This window comes from Anguilla anguilla, chromosome 1 (genome assembly GCF_013347855.1).
Source record: "Anguilla anguilla isolate fAngAng1 chromosome 1, fAngAng1.pri, whole genome shotgun sequence".
In the NCBI taxonomy this organism is placed as follows: Eukaryota; Metazoa; Chordata; class Actinopteri; order Anguilliformes; family Anguillidae; genus Anguilla; species Anguilla anguilla.
In genome coordinates this window covers 7,002,591-7,023,558 of record NC_049201.1, presented here as the reverse complement: position 1 = coordinate 7,023,558, position 20,968 = coordinate 7,002,591, and the positions used below count along the sequence as shown (strand labels likewise).

General features: G+C 37.9%; 1 protein-coding gene across 3 annotated transcripts; it reads left to right on the top strand.

Annotated features, from left to right (window-relative positions):
- Positions 1-2: 2 nt before the first annotated feature.
- On the top strand, positions 3-19,235 carry nkx2.9 (NK2 transcription factor related, locus 9 (Drosophila)). Of its 3 annotated transcripts, none has more exons than XM_035395747.1 (5): positions 3-60; positions 13,133-13,227; positions 14,238-14,325; positions 17,630-17,728; positions 18,144-19,235. In XM_035395747.1, the coding sequence occupies exons 3-5, from the start codon at positions 14,307-14,309 to the stop codon at positions 18,659-18,661; spliced, it is 636 nt and encodes a 211-aa protein (XP_035251638.1). In that variant the 5' UTR covers positions 3-60; positions 13,133-13,227; positions 14,238-14,306; the 3' UTR covers positions 18,662-19,235. The 3 variants fall into 3 exon arrangements, with proteins under 3 accessions (XP_035251638.1, XP_035251619.1, XP_035251628.1); XM_035395728.1 differs by having other exon boundaries at positions 17,474-17,728; XM_035395737.1 differs by lacking the exon at positions 13,133-13,227 and having other exon boundaries at positions 9-60; positions 17,474-17,728.
- The last annotated feature ends 1,733 nt before the right edge of the window (positions 19,236-20,968 follow it).

Genomic DNA, 20,968 nt, shown 5'->3' with positions numbered 1-20,968 from the left:
CCATTCGAACTGAGGCAAGGTTGCTATCATATATTGAAATGTTTTAACATCATTGGAATGGTAAGTTAATTCATACACACATGCATACATAACTTTTGTGTAATGCTATATCGTTCAATATGTTCAAGAACAGAACATTTATTTATTTTTGTTAAATCGCAAAACAATGGTACTGTTTACAATTGCATATTAATAATTACAATTACAGCTGTTTTCCAATTTTTTGAGAAATTAAACGGGACACTGGAAATTTATTGAGTCTTGCTGTGCACATATTTTATTAGGCTATACGTTTATTCCATTTTGAATGTAACTTAAATTCATTATTACTTGAGGTAAAAAATAAAACCAGATGGTCAGATAATGGACACATCCATTTACAAATACACAACTAAACAAGCTGCATTTAAACCACATCCAGTTAGAGTAAGTCTTGTCATGTAGTACACAGTAAGATGGCCAGTATTAATTCAACTCTGTCAGAGTACAAATGAGCCCAACAGGGACCATATATAGGCCTACTCTGTAAGAGGTGATTTAACGCTGCACATTTTACTGTGTACTTGCATATAATGCCAGGCATCCGCAAAGTTGAAATTAATTTACAATGTTGAATTCGATTATTATTAAACTAACACAGTGTTTCGTGTATTAAATAGTAGACTATTGCAAGAACAAAGAATGCTAGATGAGAATAATCATATTTGTTTTTAAAATGTCTAAAAAATCTAAGTGTAATATACCCGATCAGGGTATTTGTTTAGAATGCGCATCATTGAATGTATATTTCTTGTTTGTTAAAGTTTTATTTGGTTGTAGAACTCAACCGTGATATTCAAAGCGTTGTTTGAAATATAACAAAATCAAATTCAGTTTAGAAGTTTACACATAGTTTACGATGTTATGCAACATACCCAGAACAAAAGCACATCAAACTGCCCATGCATAAAATATGGCCTAGAATATTCATATGTAAATCTTTACAACGCTAGCCCATGTATGTTCTCTGATTTTTGCTTTGGTTATTCAAATCGTATATTCGCAGATATTCACTTGGTGATGGTGTCTTTAATTAAAAACAAATATTCATTTAAGCTCAATTAAGATTTTGTGCAAAACTTTTTTCAATGTCGCACTCTAAAACGGAAATGCCTCTCAAATGTGACAATATATTGCAACATGGCGCTTCTCGACAACCATTGTATAGAAATATTAACATATTTGTATGTCATTTTAGTCTTTGCTTCCTGTTTACACTGCTGTAGACTTGTACCCGGCGTTGCTTGAGGCTTCCCTGGCGGTGTTCGAACCTGCCTTTCGCGCTAATTTCCCTCTAATTCTCCTGCAGGTTCCATGCAAATAGGTTCACGTCGCCATTAAAAAAAGAAAAGAAAAAAAAAATCCACAGGATCAACGCTGTGTAAACAGCTCGTGTTTTTTCTTCATTGCGAAATATATTCTCCCCTTCTCAGCTTCGCTTGCTTAAAAATAACTATGGGTTTAGTGGTGTGCGTTGTTGTACCTTGGTCTGTTTGCGACTTTATTTTTACAGTTATAAACCTTGGCCATTTGCCCCACATTCATTCTATCAGCTGATGCGAGATAGCAAATCATGACCTGGACCGTGACAAAACGCCGTCTTAATATTAATATTTTCTCTTCCTCGTCTCACCTTTCCCCCTCTCCCCCTCCTCTCTTCCTCTTTCTCTTCTCTTTTGCTCGATGGGTGTTCCCGATATGTTTCTATATCGGAAGAGCTCGTTTTCCAGGCCCCCAGTTTCTCTCGGTCTCCAGTGGATAAAGGATAATGTTTATCGGTCGTGTACGTGCTCAACGTGTTTCCATTGAGGCGCCCCGGAGGTCTGAAATAACAAAGGTCACATCCAGGAGAACACGGGTCTCAGTTGGGCAATTCAAAACACCTCTAGTTTTTTTTCTACGAACGATACATTTTACATCAATTTCCCATTTTCCGTGTTGGTGGTCACGGTATTGGCTAATGAAGCTTACATAATGCCATTACTATAAGACTTAAATCCGATCGCGTGCTTTTCGGCGCAAATTGCGCACAGGTGCGGTGCCTCTTTGAGCGCGCGGAGGGGAGTGGATGAGACTATGGACAAACACAGGTGTCATTAACCCCTTAAAATCGATGGATGCTCTATGACTGAATTTCAGTGTTATGAACACCCTTATTCCTTGCCTTAATTCGTGGTTGTTACTCATTTTCTTAAAATGCTACAGATGTGCGTGCACTAGAGGCGTAGATCCAGTCATAAGTGACTAAATAAAAATACGAAAAGTCGTATTTATGATGAATTGGTGTTTATTGTTTTTTGTTTATTGGTGTTACCACAACTAACCCAGCGTGACCTAATTTATTTTATATTACAGTGCTTAATCTAAAACATTTAGGCTGCAAATGTATTTAAAATGTTTACATAGGTGTCACTTTTTTGAACCATAAATACCTATTTTATTGAAAAGAATGTGCATTCTCTTAATTGTTGAAATTGTTAATAATAATAATAATAATAATAATAATAATAATAATAATAATAATAATAATAATTACTATTACTATTATTATTATTATTATTATTATTATAATAAATTATGACAGTATTGCTGGGCAATCTGTAGGTTTACGAAATAAAGCCCAATTTGATTTACATATAACGGATAGTTTAAACTTACAAAGCTTGTAGTTTTAATTTAAATAATTATTGTTATTTTCACTATATTTCAATATGATTATATCTTTGCGTATATGCGTATATCATTAGGCATTTATTTAAGGCTGTTATTCATGTAATACAACATTTAAAATTTTCCTAGTAGGTGAAAAGCCCGAAAAATTCGTTGTTCTCGTGCAGACCGTGTTAGTGTGGATATTGTCTCTCAACCTGTCACGGCTGAAGTCATATTCATAACTATTATAAAGACATTGCCTACATTCAATCGACCTTTGTCCTTCACTGTAACAGGTAAAAGTACGCTTTCATATTTTTCCTCATGAACTCAATTTGCTGGTTAGTTTTAATTATCGTTTGTGAAGAAAAAAAGATCGATTGCTTTTTGTAAATCGGAGTTAAGGGCATTGAATACAGGCCATTGTTTTATTGTTTCTTGCAGGCACTGTGGGAAAATGTCTAAATATTCTTGTGTCGTATTCTGAGAAACTGTATGTTATCACATACAATGCAATGCTACGCTACTGCATTCCCAGGCTAGTTTCTTGTGGATGCTTACGGTTAGTCACAGCTACTCAGTGGAGATGTAAGGCTGCAGCCTTTGCGACTGCCGTTAGCTAAAGCCCTCGTATTTGCTAGACCTCGAGACCGATGCGGGCATCATAGGCTATGAGTGAATTCGGTGAATTGGCGCACCTATATCAAACTGCATTTACGTAACATATAACCCACATTCTTATAAAGCACATGAGGTCTAGAGTTGAATATTCTACAGGAGCAGTCGAGGTAGTTACTAGTTATAAATTAATAAGTAAAATTACAGTACAGAACAAAATTCCATAAAATTATTATTTTGACTATCAAGGTACAAGCTCCATATTGAGACTGGTAAATAAAGCCATAAATAAAAATAATACAAGGTCATTCATTCATTCATTCATTCATTCATTCATTAATCCGGTCGTTCGTGTCAGGGGTGTCCAATCTTATCCAAACATGACCGATGTGGGTGTTGGGTTTTGTTTTAGCCCGGCACTAACATACCTGATTCTACTTATCGAGGCCATGTTTGGGGTACCATGATTAGTTAATTAGTTGAATCAGAAAACCCCGCACCCACCGCCTTTTCGGGTAAGACTGGACACCTCTGGTTTAAGCATATAACGTTCCAGACGAAGCTGATTTCCGCTTGATAACTGCACCTAATTTTTGATGGCATCTGCCTACCCACGAATAGGGATTATAATTATGATCATTCTCACACCTGCGGTATTAATCCGTTGAACTATGTAAGTGGCTTTACTAAGTTTATTATTAAGTATAGGCCTATTCCTGAATGAGTACGGAAACGTAAGATTGCGTAGGAACGTTTGGTAAAATATGTAACATTCCAGCTGGGCCAAAATCGTCAAATCCTGCAGTCAAAAAATGTCGGAGAGAGAGCGGTAAATCTCTTGGCTTATTTGGTCGGGCAGGGTCATATACCGGGCTCGTGTTTAATAGTTGATCTTGATGCAATCCGATGACATTTCGTGATAATATTTTAACGGTTTGGTTGCTATACGTATTATGGACGCTAATTATGTGTTTGTGACTTTCGGAGATTGCGCTGGATTCTTATAAAGATGAAAATTATTTTACCTCGGCTAAAATGCTTAAATTACGCTTTAACTCTATAGTGATTCGATTAAGTGATCAAGACTCGGTTTGCATCACTAAAAGATCAATTTACTGTTGTCTCCTGGTGCTAGTTTTTAAAAGACTGATGGTTCCCATTTCAAATATGAATCGTCAGTTATTTAAGAATGCAGCTCAACTGGTTCAAAATGATGCATTCTGAATTGGTAAAACCACAGTTCAACACGGAGCATCACTCTAAATCCATTCAGTGCGCCAAGACATGCCTATCTTGGTTTTGGAATGTGAACAGAATTTGAGCTGGGCTACAAGTTATTGTAAACCATTTTTTGTTTCTCTCCTGTGAGATTGAATTTAACCTACACGGATATCCTTAATTTTACGATCATGGTGTAGGCTAATACAAAACAAGACATCCATTCAGGTATTTTTCCAATTCCATTCGAATTCAAAGTGGAGTCAAGCATCGTGCGTATTTCTCGTGAAATTGCACATTATTCCCACATATAACAAAAATAAGGACATCAACAACTGCAGCAACAATAACAGGTCGCTTGCGCGTGTGTGTTTTTGTGTGGGTGTGTCTTCTAGTGGGTGACATATAGGCTAATTCGCTTCATTTATCATCAGTGAAGCCGGAAACACAAATGTTTTCCCGCCACAGTGCTATATATGCACTGTTTACAATGCTTTACAGGGAAACATGCCGTGATCACATACCTATAAGCTAAATGATATCCTGACCCCGATCCTAATCACAGATGAATTTTAAACACTGGATAGGGTCCTGGGTCAGCATGAATTATACATTTGTGTGAAATGTCGATTGTTTCGAAGTTAGCTCCTGTGAAAAATGCACAGTTGCAATGCTTTTGCATTTTTGTCATTAGAACGATTTAAAAACACAACACAAAACTCTGTGGCTGGCATACAGACGTGTGCATTGACCGTTTAAATCACACGTTTAGTTCGGGATGACAGGAAGAACGTTGATCTCCCTTGAATGCAGTATATATAATGTTCAATTGGATTATCTTGTTCAGGTGTCATTCAGATGCCTAATTTAATCGCTATGATGACAATAAGAGCACGGATTAAAATTATGATCACACGTGTTTTGGGTTTGTCCATTTTCACCGAGGGCATTTGTTTTAACTACATATAGTGTGAATGCAATAAAAAAATGACACGAATTATACCGTATGTTTACATGTTTGTTGTCTGCTCCTACCTATTTAAGAGTCATCAGCTTCTGTCTCCAGGGGGGGATCAATATCAATATATTTTAGCAAATTCCTTGTACGACGCTTTCTGCGTTTACCAATCGTTTCTAAAGCAAGTTCCCAGCCTCAGTAAGACAGGTTTCTGTGTCGGCTATGCGTTTTGTCAGAAAACGCGTTTCTGGATAAGTCAGCGCGTGGCTGCACTTCGTGTCAGTGTGGTCCTCTGGGTACTCTTGTCTGCTGGCTAAGTACTTGGCTGCACGTGAGAGTTCCAGAGTTGGCTGACTGGGCGTTAGTGTACGCTCAACCTTCATCAGGAAGGAGAAACGATTCTTGTACCAGCTTTTGCTTTAACCAATATCATCATTTTTATCATAACCGTGATGACTACACTGTTGTGAGTCTATTACCAAAATTATTAACGGTATTTCAAGTTTGTGTATCCTTTGTGTCATTGTTCTACTTGATACATTCTAGGACTATCAAGGTCCTCACAACATAGTATTTTGCAAACCCGGGAAACAGTTGTGGCGCCCTCCACTGGAGATCAACTGCCATTTCAGCCCAAATTCTTTCCTCCTCGCCTATAGTCGACGCACTAATAATTATGACTTGTTCCCTAGAAAGACAGAGCGATCATTAATCATTGAATAATTGGTGCTATAAAAGTTGGCTGTAGGTAGCATTGCTTAACGGAAACAAAAAGTTCCCACTTTGGCCCGAGCCCCACACACTCCATAGGCCTATACGTTCTCCGACCCACATAAAATCTAAAATATTTTCCTTGACTCGTTGAGTGACAAATCGTTACGCGTGTATTTGATGGTCGTTTAGTAGATTTAATGAGAGATGACGTGAAATCGTGTAGAAATGAAACACTTGCTTAAGTCCAAGTCCAAGTTAACGACGAAGTGGAAAACCGTTGAATCTGTTTCTGAACATATTCCACATAAATTCAAAAAAAGATCAGCCAAAATTTAAACTAAACTTTTAAAAAGTAAATAAATAAATAAAGCAGTGCGTTTTGTGTCACGTGCATGGCTGCTTTGCTTACGAAGCTGTGAGGTTTTACTGACCCGATCCTAAAATCCATTGTCACTGTTCCCAGCAGTTTTCTGCATAGGCAGCACGATGTTTATAAGACACAGCTCTATTGACTTACACTGCAGTACCACAGGTGCGATGGAACAAGAAATGATTCTGTAATACATTGTGTAATATATAGCATAAAACACAATTGGCAATACTGGCGGCATTCTGTTATACAGCAAAGTCTGTCTATATTATTATAATGGTGATTATTATGAATATAATCGTAATATTAAAATAGAATATGCTATATTATAATCATATTTTCGTTTCTTGTTTTGTTATGATGAAACAACATCACATTGAAAAATAATGACGGTGAACGATAGATGAAAAATAGGCGAAAGTATTGAAATTGGTATCAAAAGTAACCTATATGTAACACTATGAATCTAGGCATTTTTATGCTGCATAAATAAATATCTCCTACAATTTGTCTAGTGTGAAAATGAACTATTAATAGTTTATATTTATTATGCGTTTAATAGTTTATTTTTTACATAGTTGCATTCTATCCATTGGTTGTAATGATTGCATGCTGTTGTAACGAAGTATATTTTCATGCTCCATTGGTGGAAAAAATAAATAAGGTTTATGGCCATTGTCATGTTCAACATCTGTGATACCAAGAATTATTTCAATTTTATGTCAAGATTTTTTAACTCGAAGTCGTGCTATTCAACGAATACAAAACACAGCCCACCCCCCCCCCCCCCACCAGCCCCCCCCACCCCCAACCATCAAACCTTCAAGCTATATAGATATAGGCTACATGTGCTGTTTAGCAATCAGTTTGTCAACTACTATGCCTGTAAGTGGTAATTATATGTGGAAACAGCTTATTAATATGTCATTTTTTAACATGTGTTTGCGAGTTGCGTTTGTCTCCTCCCCATTGAATCGTACTGCATATTGGTGGGATGTGTCATTTGGCAGAATAATAATAAAAATAGCACATGAGGTAACATACATGCGCTTTATTATCTCATCAGAAACAAATTAGGGCCTTTGTCTAAATAACTGAAATGAATCGCACCACTTGATTGATGTACCAGTATTGCCAAAACGAGAAGAAGAAAAGGGTTTAAATAAGTCTAACTGTTTCAGCTGGAAACTGGAAGTTCCATTAACGACTACAGAAAAAAATGTCTGAAAAGGGAAAGGAAGGAACGATGCAGTTTCCCCCAAAACTTTGTTTCCCCCAGAACTCTGGTCCCAGTTCGGCGACCGACTTTCAACGGTCGTTATAAATTAGCTGGAGTCGTCTTCTGTTAATGCTTTCACAGTATGGAACAACTGATTCGAAATCAGTCATTTTTATCAAAGTCTATTTTGGGGGGCTGTTTGAGTTTAATCCATTGGGAATGGTGATAATAATAAATAAACACGAGCCTGACAAGCCCACGCTTTCTGATTTATTGCCGATTTTACAAGTCTTGAACGACCATAGATTTCCAACGATCATCAATAAACTTTTACCACGAGACCGACGCCATGGGCCTGAAAGCCGTTTTCGCATATTAAATAGTTATTGCCTCTTGTGTGATGGAAAACTTCAGGCTGACAGTGAGTGCATGACTTTTCCATAAGCTACTGCAGAGGTTAGGCTACAGGCCATTTTCCTCGTAAAAAAAACGTAGTCGGTTGTCATAGACTTATACACGGGGTTAACGGACGGATAGACAAAATGCACCAATTTGATGAGCACGGTGAACAGTACCCCATGACAATGTAAGGTTTCAGGTTACTTTCCTAAAAGCCAATGCGATGGTTTTACAACCACAAATTTTACACCTATTCAAATGTAATTTCAGGGAGGCACGTGACTATTAAGGGACTAAAATTTCAATTTTTATCAACTTAATGACTCCGATCATATATGAGGATATGATTCATAGCAACATGTAATGATATTTAAATATATATTTCAATTTTCACATAGAGAGGTATTATTATTATTATTATTATTATTAGCAGCAGCAGCAGCAGTAGTAGTAGTAGTAGCAGTGGTATACAAACAAATACATTTATTACTATTTCTATTATTTTTGTTGTTATTATTATTATTTATTTATTTTATTATAATTGCATAGGAACCTTTTAAAATTCTTATTGAGTTTTTTAGCCAGGAAAACGCGATTCATATCCCACAAATTAGGCTGTTTCTCTTTGGATCTGTAAAGCATCTAAGTTGTGACATTATTGACAATAATAGTAAAATGCGTCACCATCATAGTCTTCGTCATCATTATACAATATTTATATATGCGATTGTGGTTCCATTAAATCCTGTCCTTTATTGAGTAGTTTCTCCCACCTGACATTTGAATAATAACAAGAGATTTGTATATTTCTAGTTCTCACATTTTAAGGAAAGGCCCCCGTGTTCTTTACAACACCGTGGAATGAAGTGCAATTTCTTTTGGCGCGTATTGCGATTAGAAAGAGGCTGTTTGCTATCGAAAATAGCTGATAGGGGCGTTGTGAAATATTCTGCTTTAAATATGATTGCTGATGTGTTTTAAGAGGCCGAAGACAAGGATTCGCTTTTGCGCTCTTAATGAAACTAGTGAACCGAATCACCTGTTCTTGATCACCACCGACAGAATAGTCATGATCTGTAAATGCTAATATCTGATATGTTAATGAACTTGAAGCACTTTCATTCGTAACGCAGATATGTCCAAATGATCTCAAAAGCTGTGTCACAACTTCAGTGTCACTGAAGTTGTGACTCGCCCATGTTAGGTAGCCTATAGGCCGGCACCTATTCATTTTGATAAGTTATCCTTCAAAATGAGAGAGAACCCCCAGAGGTATCAAGAAAAATGAGCTGACAATACGCTAGGCGGTGACGAGGCAATTCCACTTTTCCCTTCGTTCCAAAAGAAAAGAAAAGACCATTCCACTCTGAGTTATCAGCTTCCGCCTATACGAAGAAAATTAATCTGAATGTTTAAAAACTATTACCAAGTTCATGTGTGTGGTAGCATTCAACATAATATGTATATTTTATTTTGTTTTCAAACCATAGCTTATACTCTTACTGAAGTGTTGTAAAAAAAAAAAAAAAAAAAACAAAGAAAAAAAAGCGCTAACTTTCAAGCTGTTTAACAAAAACTTTGTTAAACCTTCACACTTTCAGCGATGGATGTGACCGTTATAATATTAAACGGAGTCACCTAAATTCTGTTTCAGGTTAACACACTTCCAGAGGTTGTAGCCTGTAACATAATTCCACCGTAATGAGGACGAGCCTAGGTTAACGACATGTGTATTCACGTTTCAGAGGTCGCAGTGGGTTTCACGTGAGGAGGACAAAAGCAACAATGTTTACGACGTTTTTAAGTATCCATCACACTTGATGGTTGTTAGTGCCGTCGCCTGGCATTGATTATCATTAAATATTACATTCCTTGGTAACTTAGAGCGTATTTTCTTCCCCTAATCAACACTTTGAACGTCTTAAACGACCATGGTTGTGCTTTTAAATCTGTACATGTGCAGAAGGCATTATGGACCACGTAATTGTATGGAGGCTATGGGAATAGGATAAATTAGCATACTGAAATTAATCATTTGCAACGAAAACCAATCCTGACCATTAAAGAAAAAAATGTGTAATTTCATTCAAGGAAGATGGCAAAATAAAATTCGTTATTACGAAGAACTTCATCGATCTGAAGCATACGTTTCGTTCAGCTGAAATTAGTCTCTGAGTTATTTGACTGTCATTTTACATCACAAATCAACAGCCTCACTCATGTATTGGTGGAGATTATTGTGCAAAAAAAAATGTATCCGGGGAAAGATGCTGTGGGACATGGAGTTCTAAAGATCACAATGTTCTTATTGCCAGGTTACTATTGGCTTTAAACTGCTCCTACAGTTTACTCATTCGTTTATCGTTTAATGAACACTGCTAATTTCATGTAAAAAAAACTTGAAATCTTCATTTGTCGTAGTGTATATCAATTGTTTCGTCAAACCCATGCCTTGGTCATAACCCGAAGTGTACTCAGACAAATTTAAATTATAATGAAATGAAGTTGCGATTTTGATTGTTGTCATTTGGAGATTGTTGTTGGACGCGCTGTGTGTATACGCAGATGTCACCACAAAATTCCAAATAAAAGATTTATTCTATATTAGTGGAATTTAGCAAACAATTACGTTTTCTGTGCAATTTGCCCATTGCAGCTGAAGGCGTCCGTGACAGAGAATCCATGCACAGAGTATTCATTCCCATAGAAAGCAGTGCCATCTGCTGGTGAAATTAAAACGTGTTTCGAATTGTCTCCAGTCTTCGGCATGCGACCAATTTTTCAATCGTTTTAAGGAGAACGAGGAGACTGAGACTGTATATGTGCACTGCAGTCTGATAAAAAAACGTCTATTTTAATATTGTACGTTGCAATTAATGTAACCTCTTCTTCCTCCAATTTGTTTTACTTCTGCTTCCCGGGCATGCACTGAATAATATGGTTTCTCTGTGAAAGGTGACAAAATAAGCATGGAAAGTTTTTGTATTCATTTATTTTTGCCCCTCTAGGTTGAGGTAAGCTTTCGCAGTATATGTACTTCCTTCATTCAAGGTTATTGAGATAGGCCATTTTGACTTTACATAATACGTGTTATTATACTAAAAGAGCTGAAAAGTCCCACAGACTTGGTGCGGATGCCATTTTTTTAGCTTTACTATCGTTTAACTTGAGAAAACATTTATTTCATAGAATAGTGGATGGATCTTTTAAATTTAGAAATTAACTGAACAACAGAGACTGAATCTATAGTATTATCCACTAGAGGGTACTGTTGTATTGAAATTATCTTACAAAGAAAGGCGCTCGTGCCCTGTCTTGTTCATTTTCGTGTTGTCATCATAATCATTTATTTTAGTCTGGAGCTATTTTTAAAAATATCACTCTTACTTGGCACCAATTCTTCTTAATATAGTGTGACAACAGTGTGTGGCTGTGTGGAGTAAAAACAAACAAAATAACATAATGTCCGATGCATGCTTGTGAACTGAATTGTGCGGACACTGTAGTACTTTAGCTAAGGAATACTGACCTCAACAGAACCAGATTAATCCTAGAGTGGACTAAAGTTGGCCACGACAGCCTTCAGTATCCCCACACGAAAAGATGTGCCTGGTGTGCTTTCACAGAGGTGTGTAAGATGGATGCTATGCCTTGCTCAAACAAACAAAAGAACAAATGAATGAATTAATGAATGAATGAGTGAGTACATTAATGTATTCCACAGTGTCCCTGAGTGGCTCCTAAACTGTGAATTGTGACCCACTGGTTGGCCATAAGCGGTTGAGTTGGGCCTCGCGATGACACATGAAAAAAATAGCTCGTTGTACATAATTCTGGCTACCTAGTTAGCCACCACTGCATGAGTTAGGCTGCATGTTGCGCCACATTGGTTACTGTGTGAACACGGTAGTTTTAACATTCTTTACAAAATGTCATGCAATTGATCAATCATATGTTTGCTATGCCTTTTGGTCTCATAGAAAGTATTTGCAAAGCATTGTGCGAACACTGGGTTTTGAAGTTTTTGCATATATTAAAGATTTTGATTGTTCTTTAGTTCATTTTTCTGCTTGGTTTATCTACTCATTTTCGGGGGAAAATCTGTTCGTGGAAATAATTTTTGAAATTAGGAACTGATAGGTGAATTTAGGTGAAAGATTCCTCCTTTGTTCATATACAATTAGCAAATTTTTACTATGCTTTGTTTCAGTTTTGTTCAGGTCCAGATTTATTTCACTTAAAAAAAATGGAACTCATTCCTTTGTGGGTGAGATTGATATTAAATCTTAAAGTAATTATTTGTCATTTTCAGATTTACGTTATTTAAATTTAAAGTAATCTTTGCATGTAATATCGACATGAGTTTCCCCCCAGATTATTATATTTTCCTGCTTATTTTTTCCTCATGATTTACTCTTATAAAATGTAATCCTCACACAAAAAAGAAGCGATCAACAGTTAGATTGAATCCCAGCCTGTAATAAGTTAACATTTTCTCTTGTGTTTTGGACCTTTACAAATATTCAGTTAAAATAGCATATTCTTTTTAGGATAAAATTCAAATTCAAATTTATATCATTTATACAATTTCATTTTAGTCTGCCTAATTATTTTATGTATTTAAATGTGTTTGTTTTCAAAACAATTCCTTTAATTTATTTACCTTCTTTCTTTCTCTTAAAAAATACACCAGACAAACAAACACACACAAATTGAAAAAAAATTGCAAAAAATAATAAATGGGGTGAATCTGTATATAATGCATTCGATGGTACAGAAATGGTGTTCATCGTTTTAGCAATAATACACCATGTAATTCTTCATTAACTTCAATAATGTATATTTATGTTGGAAACACATTAAGGAACATATATTCACAATTTAAATGAGTAATTCACAGTCTTCTGACTTTTTTTTATTTTTTATTTTTATTTCCGTCTTCCAGTGCTGTTTGCCATGGACTTGTTAAGGGAACTTAAAGTGGCACTTTGGAAGAGCCCAAGAAACTTGTTCCTGCTTCGGTTGCTCAGGAGGTCAAAGGTGACACTCTCAGTCCCCTAAGCAAATACTGTGGTCACCAAGGAGATGGCTTTGTACCCGAGGCCTCAATTGATTAGGGGGATTCAGCTGTAGCCTCGGTGTGATTTATACTGGTTTTGCACATTTCTGGATGTTCAGTAACATTTTATAGTTCGATATGAGTTCCATCTACTACATAAAATATCGATGTAAAAAAACACAACAAAACCAAAACCAATGAGAATGTACATAATAAATATAAAAAGCAATTGTAATTTTCCAAAACGGAATGCATGCTTGTATTTCTGAATTTTACTTCCAGATATCTTGTAGATATACTGCATTATTTTGATTTGCTTCGTTGCATTAACTGAGAAATACATTAAATAAATATATACATGAGGTAATCCGTTAGACAATAGGCCAAGCACCGGTAAAAAAAGAATAAAATTCAAGAATATGGTTACTGTTGCTGCATTTGAAAGGAGGAGAAAATGTTCTCAAAGACAGATTTTTTTCTCCTTTGTAAATATTATTTCTTGTGGATGCATGGGTTTGATAAGGTTGGTAGTTTTTTTTTTTTTTTTTTTTAATATAGGGTTTTAAGCTTAAACACTTCATTGTTTTAATCAACAGAACCCAGATGTATTTGCACACATTCCTAATTTGCCTACAAATTTAGAGCATGCTGATTATTGCATTTGAATTCACTTTGAGATCCGTTTTCACGAAAAAAAAATGTAGTTTCAGATCTTTTACCTATATCAACTACCAAAAAAGACATTGTAATCATCTGTATATATGTCATCACATTCATTTATACATATTGCTGAACTGAAGTCGTATAGTCCAAAGTTTGGCGCGTTTTGCTCAGAAGACTTTGTTCTGTGAACAAAGCAGTTTGAGAAGGCTAGCTGGGGATTATTGAGGGAAATTTGTTCAAAAAACTTCAATCATGTTGAATTCAAACCTGTTTTATAAATTAAAGAACGGTCCCAGGACGACTTGCCAAGTTGTGTTCTCTGTTTCAGGCTTGCGTATGTGGTCATGGAGAAGGATATCTCCACATCAGGTGACCTTCAGAAAGATTTACGAGCCATATGTGGGGTCATAAAGAAGGTGACGTATTAAGTATCCAGTTCTTCTATGACAGAATGTGAAATATCAGTATAATTAATAAGCCTAGAGCGCTAATAGTTCTGTATATTTAGAAAAAATACACGCACGTGTTTTTGTAATGAGAAATTAATTACGACTGTTTAAAGAAATCGAAACACGTTTTGGCCATATCCGTATGTGAGTGTGTATTTGTCGGTCGTGTGTACTAGGGCACGTCAGAATATAAATGGACAAATACAGTAGCGCTTTCCGATTCCGTTGCGCTTTTTGCAATTATCTTGGCACTTGCGCTGATAACGTTTCGAATGGCCTCTTCTAATGTGTCACTTTGTATAGGCCTCGGTTAACCTTCCACCGCAAATGTGTGCCATATTTAAATTGATTTTGTTTGTAAAAGGTTACAAATAATATGCCACGTCGCTATTTTAACTTACATATAGCCGGGCTGCTTGTCTGGAATCTTGTACATACCTTTTCGTGATTTACAAGGGCTTAGCCTACGGCGCATTTGTTAAAAAATAAAAAAAAATAAAAAATCATTAAATTGTTGCGGTGTAAGGCCACAATGACTCCTACAAACACAAGTGGATTATATTTTAGTTATATTTCACCGTAATATGGTGTATTTCGCGCCCACAAACCTAAGCGGTATTACGCACTGAAGACAGGATGAATGTATATTTTGTGTGTAGCCGGCCAAGTATCCTGTTTGTTAGGAAAGCGTCTAATAACGAAAGCAAATATTTGGTTGTGAAGAGCCCTCGGTAGTTTGAAAGTACCTCCTCTCGGTGAAGCACACTTCTGCCTGTGGGTGTTTAATAGATTAAGAGGCTCCGAGGGGCCATTGTAGTGCGGAATTCTCCAGTCTGAACATGACTTGTCTTTGCCTTGTCGGGTTTTGCACTTAAATTGAGAGTCCTCTGTAAATTAAGGGTACTTGCGGCACCATACAGTAATCTGTGTGCCAAGCAAGCGAAGTCTCTCCAGTGGACAAAGTTGGCGTGTTTGTTCTCTTAACCGAGATAGTTTGGTCATCAATAGATGGGTTTTGGGGGTTATGCGCTCGGTGCTTTCCTGGAAAGACAGCCGGCATAAATGTGTAGCAAGTGTAGTAGCCTATAAACGTCATACTATACATCCAAAACCATATCAACTCATAAGCGGTTAAAATGACCAAGCAATGGTGATGTGAAAGTTATTTGTTTGATAATAGGCGTGTGTAAAAACAACTCATATTCAGAATTATGCAATGATTATATTTAGGCTATTTGCCATTCATAAAGTCAACTCATTGAAGCCTACGATTTCGTTTGATAGTGGAAACTAAAAGGCTTTTAATTCAGTTTCGAAACGCATAACTAATATCTCTGTATAGACTTGGCGGCAGTAGACGTGGAGCAGTAGATAGTGGCCCAAATCCTATTCAGGCCCATTCAAAACCATGACAACAAGGAACAAGCTCGGATTTATCCCAGAAAGTTAAAGCACATTGTGGTAAGGCGTCAATCACGTATTATTTCGGGACTGAACAAATGCAAAATCTTGACTGGAACAAATGCTTCCAACGGGTCCAGGACGTAGGGCTACATTTCCCCCCTTTGTTCCCTTGCTCTGGCTGGCATGTATTTGTGTTCCTTTTCGTTCGACCACCCAGGACGCTTGGGAGGCAGATCCACCGCCGGGGACAAATGGCTGCTGTCATCCAAGGCGCGCTGCAGATGTGACTATCTGGAACACTGCATGGGAACGCCAAAGCGCTGCCTCGCGCACTTATGTCCTGAAGTGTTATGCAGGGCGTGGGCCTGCGCGAGAGTCGAATGCAAAACTGACGCCTCCATCCTCAACTAAAACAAGACCACCGCCGTTATTTGTGATGTATAAGTGCCGTTCTACAGAGACCAGGAATATGCTGTAATAACAGCATTACACGACGTAACTCGATTTGTCCGGGAAGAGATTTGGCCTTAACGGTCAAAGACAGTGTACAAAAACTTATATTTTCGTTGATCATTAAGTTATTGTCAGACGTGCGATGTAAATAACGTTATGCAATACTCCCTTTTTAGAGTTCACGAAAATCAGCTGTTGTGCTGGGTTCACCCCCGAAGTTCTGTGGAAGATGCAGACTACCAGTAAACGCAGTCACCTGTCCTTCAAGCACCTGCGCTATAAACTCTTCTCAATTTATTCCAGATTGAGTTAATTTGTCTGTTACACCTCTTCTGTTCTTATTTGGTTACATTTTGTTTGATCTGCGATCGGTCATTTTTACCCTAATTTACATCACATGGTTCCAAGGCATTTCTTTCTAATTTATAAAGAATGTAAGGTGCATTCAACATATATGGATTTCATATTTCACATGACAATATCAAGGGCCTTATGCTTTCTCACTTCCAGCGTCCAACAGCCTGATCAAGATACTGTTGCTAGTCATTTTCAAATAATAATAAAAATACATATTTAGGATCAATCAATTGATTAATCGGCTAACACTGTGTGTAAACTCTAAAGGCGAAATGTTCAAATTAAGTCACAAATATACTCTTACGATATATGAGCCATCAGGTTCAAGAAAATAAAATTAGTTGATATATACTAGCCTAATTCGTTTGTGTGTGTGTGTGTGTGTGTGTGTGTGTTTGTTTGTTTGTTTGTTTGTTTTGTTTTGTTTCGTTTTTAGTATGCATACCTGCAATTAGAAGACAAAGCACATTAATGAATTAGCTAAAACAACTCTGGGCATCACGCTAATGGTGCACTTTGTATGCAAATATCGGCGATGTTTGTTGAGGAGGGAGGGGGGTCGCTTGTTGTCACTTGCCACCCAAGACGTGATTCAGCCGCAACAATTACCATTATCTGTTTCCCCACTTTCGGCGAATCGGACAGAATATATAATGATGAGGAGTGTTTCCTTCGACCATTGTGTAGGTAACGGGGTATTCTTCACATTTACACCTACCCTCGCTGGGATTTCGGCACTCGAGCCATTCAGGTACTTAGCATCTTATGGAAGGGCGACTCTGAAAGCGGCTAGTGTTTGCAGCCCTGACAGCTGTTTATATAAGCATCCCGCCTCTGGTGTCCACACTGCTACTGGAGGTTCCCGTGTAACAACGTGCGCCTCTCTTCTGTCGTCTTCCAGTGGATAACCTGCTTTCCGCGCGCAGCTCTCTCCAGTTTTAATTGATTTTGGGGCACGCCGACCGGGCCTGTTTTCCCATTTAAAAACAAAAAAAAAAAACGATGGCTATTTCTGCGAAAATCAGCTTCACTGTGAGGAGTATTTTGGATTTGCCAGAGCATGACGCCGACGCAGAACCTCAGCGCTCTCCAAGGCTCACGCGCTCCACCGGCAGCTACTCCTCCTGGCTGGAGAGCGACCCGGGCCACTGCTTGTGTAAGTCTTCCACGCGCGCGACCGTGACTGACAACTGACATCAACAGTTTATGATCATTTTAACACCATGCCTTCATTGCACGTGAGATGTACACGTCAAACATTCTTCAGTCTTAGACACGATATAAATTCGCTTAATGTTTACAGCAAATATGCATCACGTAGCCTGTATCAGATAAAGACGCAAAGCTTGGTGCTATTCATTAACATACACACGATTGATTAACATTGGCTGAACACGTTTCTTTTAAAATTATTATATTATTTTCCATTATTCATTTCTTCGAGGATATGTCTATGTTATAAGTCGTAGACTATAGTTCACTTCTGTGACAGCTGCGTTGGGTGCACCCTGTGATTAACATTGCTTTATTTGAAATTCGTATATTTACTGAAATGTTTATAATCCCAACAGCCTCTGATGAGAGTTGCCCGGAGACATTACCAGATTCCACCAAGAAATCCGAGCTTTCTTCCGAATGTGAGGCAGAGGAGAAGAGGAAGAAGCGTCGCGTGTTGTTTTCCAAGGCCCAAACCTTCGAACTCGAGAGACGCTTCAGACAACAGCGCTACCTGTCTGCGCCGGAACGAGAGCATCTCGCGCACCTCCTCAGCCTTACCCCAACGCAGGTGAAGATCTGGTTTCAGAACCACAGGTACAAAATGAAGAGAGCTCGGACGGAGGGATCCCCAGACATCAATCAGCCCCCCATGGTGCGCAGAGTCGTGGTGCCCATTTTGGTTCGAGACGGCAAGCCATACACCTGCATTATCGACCCAGACAAGACAGGCTGTAGCATCCCGTTGGTAGCGACCGCAGCATCATTCAGCAACCACGGGTACCAGTCTTTTCAGCAGTCGCCACTTGCACTGTTTCCCAGATATCAGCACTTAACCACCCCGGTGGCCTCCAGACAGCACTGGGCTTGGTGAAACTGAATTTGAGAACATTTGAGCGTGGTGCGCACACTACGGACTATTCAAAAACTATTCGAAACGAAGCTTCAAGAACCAGTGCGTGGCTCGACACAAGACCCTTCTTCTTTTTGTGACCTTGCTCACGTGTTTTTGGCAACTTAATGAAAAAATGTGAAAATCTAAGCTCCTTGGTTTGCTGGATGAGAACTATTTTGCACATGCTTTATTAATATTTTGACCAGAAGGAGACAATATTCTTGACTTTCGTAACTCGTCAGCCCTTACCTAACTTTATATATTTTAATGTGAAATGTGACTGGTCGGATATTTTTAAAGAGATTTTTTTAACGTTTATGTGCTTGCACAGAATATCATATTTCTTATAATTCCGCATCACTGTATTTGTGTCAGAAACAAAAGTAGGCTACCGAAAGTATGAACGTATGAAGCAAGCCACTGATTTTTTTACACTTGACATATTTCGTAACCTATATTTGCAGTATTCTTACTATATAAAACCAGACGCCCGGTATTTTAAAAAAGCATTTTGAGGCATATATTTGTATCAATGTTGTACTATATGAATAAACTGACCTTTTTATAATTTCGTTTGTGCATTGGTTCTGTGCTTTACACCTTCAATTTGTTCACGTTGTTATTTTTTATATATAAAAACAAAATAAAAATGGTTGCACGCGCACCATTTCATTTATCTGTTTTCTATAAGAAAAGAAATACACCATTGCGAGACTGTCATTATAATAAAATGTATATACTAAGTGATTAATTTTCCACCAGTTTTATGGTTTGTTTATTTGTTTATTTATTTATTGTTATTCAAGTAGGCTGTTACCTATTTCATTTAGGGTGTATGTTATTATTCTTTACGTGGTTTACGGTGTCTATCATATTTAAAATCCACTTAGCAATAAACATTATTGTTGATTTAGAAATTTTAGTTATTTAAAATATATTTAAATACATGAGTATCCTACTGTATACGCCAAACTTCTGCGCAATTTCCTTAATAAGCCCCATAGCTTACAGCATGCATTCTGAGAGTATGCTAAATTTTGTGACTGCAGTTCCATTAGAATTACAGCTCAGAGTCAACCGTTAGAGAAAAACAATTAGGCTTGAAATTCTCAGACTAATACAGATAATTAGTTTTTGCTGGTACATATAACTATGGCCTACCCCTTAAACCTCAACTAAGCAGCCCCACTGTTCACAGTCCTTAAACAAAAGAGTCTAAAACATTTGGGAGTTTCTCAGAATATGAAAGCAACAGTCAATGGGCAGAATTTTTTATTAAATGCGAGTGGTTTATTATTAAGAAAGTAAAACAACATAGAGTCTGTTTTTCTGTCATCCAGCCTTATATGAATTGGTATTTGGGGAAAGATAAGTTTGGCAAGTTGTGAGAGCATATTTCTCTAAATAAAGATCAGAATTTAAAGGGGGAATAAAAGCAAATCTGCTGTTTTGATTGAAAGATATTTGCTTATAATTCGCTTTAGTTATGCATGTGTGTGTGTGTGAAAGAGAGACCGAGAGAGGGAGAGAGAGAGAGTGTGTGTGTGTGTGTGAGAGAGAGAGCGAGAGAGAGAGAGAGAGAGAGTGTGTGTGTGTGTGCATCCATGCTTGCACATTTTGAATAATTATGGAAAGCAAGGCCGTGGTATATTTGCTTATTTTGTCAGCTACATGATGTATCCCTCAGATTAACAACGGGACGGAGGCTGCCCCTGTCCGAATTTAGAGGCAGCCTCGGAGTCCTAGAGGTTAAGCACTTTATACTCTGTCCCCCTTCACGCATTGCATTCCCCGAATTGAAAAGGGAGTTGTCGGGTGCCCAGGAAAAATGCGAGAGGCGTGAATTTTTCAAGAAGGGTTTTCATGCCTTCCCCGACCCTTGAGTTGTTGTTTGCTTGTCCCGGGACACGGAATGGCATCGTTGCTGTCACCTGGCCCTTTGTCCCGGCCCGCAGGCCACCTTGCGCCCCATATGGAGGGGACAGTCCGGACACCCCGGCCCACAGCCTCTCCCCTTAAACACCCCTTTTTTGTGTCTCCCATTCAAAGACCCCATTGTCTGTCTCCCCCCCCAAAGGGACCTAGACAAATCCTCAGTGTTTCAGCTCTGGTGATGTTTAATCAGTCTCTGGTGACAAATTTATGGGTGTTAACGGCACAATGGTGTTTTAAAACATCGTGGGCTCCGGGGATGACAAAGGCGGGCTTTTAGAGGTTGCCATTGGTTTTTCCCGACCGGCTAGAGGAATAGCCAGTGCAGTGAATGGGGTTTAATGTTCCCTTTTC

Coding starts and splice junctions, on each gene's coding strand:
- nkx2.9 (XM_035395728.1), top strand. CDS start 17,575: ATGGCTATTTCTGCGAAAATCAGCTTCACTGTGAGGAGTATTTTGGAT. Junction 17,729..18,143: donor CGACCCGGGCCACTGCTTGT/GTAAGTCTTCCA, acceptor TAATCCCAACAG/CCTCTGATGAGAGTTGCCCG.